Consider the following 4298-nt stretch of genomic DNA (forward strand, 5'->3'; position numbering starts at 1 on the left):
GTAAAAATAGTAACAGTAACAGACTAAACTCCAAACAATACATTATGTTACAGATTTTAATATTACTTAGTCATTGTCAGTTGTTGATTTGTCCTGTTCTCATTGTATGACTAATTATGATGGTCATTTGGTAGCCGTTTGCATACTATGCATACTCTCTCTCTTCATGTATGTGTGTGTTTCTCTGGTGAAATTCAGTATGGTTCCGACAACAGTTTTATGTCAATGTACAATCCTTAATATGTTTTATGAGTGTGTGTGTGTTTTTTTTTAACAATAATATAAAATTATGCACAAAAGGAATTACTAATGTAAAAAGCAGTGGTTTTATTTATATATGTTTGTTTATATAAATATATGCGGTGGCCCCTAGAGACAAAGCATGTACAAACTCCAAAACACATTTCTAGCTTTAACTGAACTTCCAAAACAGAGCTACCTAGATCACTTAAATTACACAATTGAAAGCATATGTGTATTGTTTGTGTATTTATACACAAGCACTCATATATATTCAAATAATAAAAAAAAACCAAAACGTTCATTTACCTGTTATTACCACACACCAAATCCGGTCATTGGTATTTCCTGGCTTGTGTAGCCATAGGTAACAAAAGCTCAAAACTGTGCCTAGCATTCGGGAACACTTCTGTTTTCTTTTGTACTTGTTTTGGAGTTTTTAAGTGTTTTGAAGTTTGTATGTGCTTTGTCTCTAGGGGCCATCGTAAATATACCTTTATTTATTCACTCCACATAAAATGTAACAAATAAATCATATAATACAAAAACCAACTATTCACATTTCAACTTTTAACTATTTAAATTTTCAGCTTTTTCCTTTTAAACAAATTTAAAGTGAAACAACACAAAACACTGTGGCTACAACTGTAGCTTGCCTTTGCCAGTGTGTGAATGTGAGAGTGAATGAGTAGTGGAATTGTAAAGCGCTTTGAGGGTCCCGAAAAGCACTATATAAATGCAATCCATTATTATTATTATTATCCCATTTTTTCAGTCTGTTCAGTTACGTATATATCAACTCTATCAATTTCAGGGCGACCAATGGTGGTATCCACTGGGATGCAGTCCATGGAAACCATACGCCGTGTCTACAAGACAGTAAAGGAGCACAACCAGAAATTTACTCTCCTGCAGTGCACCAGCGCCTACCCTCTGGATCCTAAAGAGGTCAACCTCAGTGTGATCAGGGTAAGACGACTGAACATCATCATCATCTCCTCTGGGTCAACTATGGTGAAAAAATCAATATGCCCCTATTCCCCACTTTTTTTTTTTTACATTTTTTTAATACACTAATTCATTCTGACTGTGTGTTCTGCCTTTGTTTTGTCTAATTTAGTTTACATGTTAAAAAGATACCCACCCTATGAACTTGACACTTTAGTTTCCACTGCCATTTTAGGATTGATTTTCCACTTCAGATTTTATAATTACTGGGATGTATCAGACGTGACTCCCTTGTAGAACATCACACAGATCCAATTAGTAACCAGTGTTAACACTTACAGGTACATAATTGTTCAACTTTATTTTTTAGTTAGACTGTTAGACAGTGAAAAACATCCTTTCAGGATCATGATGGACGTTCCCAAAAGAGGCAGAAACAATATGAAATGTAATTGAAAATATTTTTGCATTGTTTCTCACATACAATCATATTGTTTCTCACATATGATTGTATAAGACCACTGTGTAATCAATTAATTTCAACAAAGTAACTGTATTCTGAATATCACCTTTTTAAATAGCAACTGTAACTGAATACAGTTACTCGTATTTTGTATTTTAAATATGTAACACCGGTACATATATTCCATTACTCCCCAACACTGTTGACAGATGATGTTGACAAACTACATTAATGTTTTTCACAGATGCTTAGAACATAATTATTAACATATATCACGAATGAAAGCTTCATTGCCGTAGTATACAGAGGATACAAATGACCAGTGCACCGGGCATTTCATGGCACATTATTATAAACCATAGCAGTTTCATAGTACACAACAGCTAGCTGAACAATTACTTTCAAATCCAGCCCCTAAATGATATATGATTTTACAGTATCATATAACACAATCACAAAGTAGGTGCTGATTCTGGAGCAAAGACACCTGTCAATGAAAACCCGTGATCGTGTTGGGCAATACAAGACATCTGACTTTAATATGCTCAGACTTAGTCTGTGTAATACTATAGGTTTTTTTTTCTTTTTCCTTTTTTTTTTTTTTTAAAGAAATACCAGGAGGAATTTCCAGATGTTCCAATTGGATATTCTGGTCATGAGAAAGGGATCTTCATCACTGTGGCTGCCGTGGCGATGGGAGCAAAAGTTGTGGAACGCCATGTGACCCTGGATAAGACCTGGAAGGGAAATGACCATGAGGCATCCCTGGAGCCCTCCGAGCTGGCAGAACTGGTCCGAGCAATACGACTGGTGGAAACAGCAATGGGGTCACCAGTCAAGCAAATGTTACCATGCGAGAAGACCTGCCATGATAAGGTCAGTTTGAGTCATTTGACTTGAGTTTTGAAATTCTATCATGTCATAACACTATCAAACCAGTCCTTGTTAACTGTGTTTACTTCCACCCTCTTCAGTTCACTGAACATCCATAACTGTGCAAATTTGCAAAACGTACATGAGCTGGATTAAAATACATCTTTTATGTATTTCTATTCTTTTTCTACTCCAGTTGGGCAAGTCAGTCATTGCTAAGGTGAAAATCCCTAAAGGAACAGTGCTGAGCCTGGACATGTTTGCAGTGAAGGTTGGTGAGCCAAAGGGTATCCCTCCAGAACATATGCAGCAGCTCGTGGGCAAGAAGATCAAAGTGGACGTTGAAGAAGATGACAGCATCTTGGCAGACATGATAGAATAAAGGATCTTCCCAAACTATTGGGACAGAGAGGCAGGCAAATAGAGGATAGAAAATAAAATAGAGTTACATAGGCAGGTAGCTAGAAAATGGACAGATAATGATGTCATTTGTGAACAGAAAGGGATATGGTGCATTTAATGAGGGATAAGACAAATGTGAATATTATTGAACTTGAAACATATGTCTGGGTGAAGTTACATGGCAGTTATATGACCTTTATGTAATTTGAATAAATGTAAACACTTTTTTCTTAAGGCCACAGGCCTTTCATGAGGAAATACTCACACTACCAGCCTTGTCCAAATTGAGACATCTATCAGAGTTTCTCAACCAGTGATAAGATTCACATATTTGTCATACTAATCCAGTTTGACACAATTTCTCCCAATTATACAAAACACCTATATGTATGCAGCGCATGTGTCAGGAAAAATATTGTGAAATGATCTAGGGGACTTCATATACAATTTCTCTTAATCATCCAGGTGTCACATGTGGGCTATAACTGTAATCAAATGTTTCTGTAATTTTAATACTTCAAATAAACAAGGCTTTAAAGTGCTCTGTATTCTTGATTGTTCATTAACAGTTTACAAATAACACTGAAATCCATCCAGCCATCCATCCATTCGCTTCCGCTTATCCTTTTCAGAGTCGCGGGGGGCGCTGGAGCCTATCCCAGCCGTCATAGGGCGAGAGGCAGGGTACACCTTGGACAAGTCTCCAGTCCGTTGCAGGGCTAACACACAGAGACAGACAACCATTCACACCTATGGGCAATTTAGATTAATCAATTAACCTATCCCCACAAACTGCATGTCTTTGGACGGCGGGAGGAAGCCTGAGTACCTGAGGAGAACCCATGCAAACACGGGGAGAACATGCAAACTCCACACAGAAAGAATTGAACTCAGGACCTTCTTGCTGGGCAGCAACAGTGCTAACCACCGTGCTGCCCCAAACTTTACCAAATTAACAAAACAGAAAATGCTATTGCATGCTACATTTAGGCTGTTGATACAGTCTCATTTTGTGGCTACCCAGAAAATTACCTATGCTTTATTGTTTTCTTTTGTCTTTTGGTGATTATATCACAGTGATTATATCGCATCTGCAGAAGCTTCTCAAACCTTCTATCAGATAGTCTGTACCTTTCGAAGAAAAGCACCAATCCACCTAAACTCAACAGCCATTTCACTGGTGCACTGGATGGAGTTGGAGTGTTGTATTGCATGTACATCTTTTTGAGATTTGGGAACAGATTCAGAATCTCAAGCTCATACACTGAGGGCTGGTTCTCAAATTCAAACAAGTCAATTTCGGCTGGGCTGGCTGGCCGTTGGGACACATAAACATTGTCAGTTGCAGGAGCAACTTTATGACACTCTGCTG

The 4298-nt window shown here is 37.7% G+C and overlaps 1 protein-coding gene across 1 annotated transcript in view; it reads left to right on the forward strand.

The window, feature by feature from the left end:
- Positions 1-3465, forward strand: part of LOC102307292 (sialic acid synthase) — a 6685-nt gene extending 3220 nt beyond the window's left edge. The window contains exons 4-6 of the mRNA XM_042213030.1: positions 1055-1209; positions 2261-2527; positions 2721-3465. Coding sequence (XP_042068964.1) covers positions 1055-1209; positions 2261-2527; positions 2721-2906 — 608 coding nt within the window. The 3' untranslated portion in view covers positions 2907-3465. The remainder of the gene's footprint in view (positions 1-1054; positions 1210-2260; positions 2528-2720) is intronic.
- The last annotated feature ends 833 nt before the right edge of the window (positions 3466-4298 follow it).

This window comes from Haplochromis burtoni, unplaced genomic scaffold, assembly GCF_018398535.1.
Source record: "Haplochromis burtoni strain Fernald_Lab_line unplaced genomic scaffold, NCSU_Asbu1 Contig_409, whole genome shotgun sequence".
Classification (NCBI taxonomy): domain Eukaryota; kingdom Metazoa; phylum Chordata; class Actinopteri; order Cichliformes; family Cichlidae; genus Haplochromis; species Haplochromis burtoni.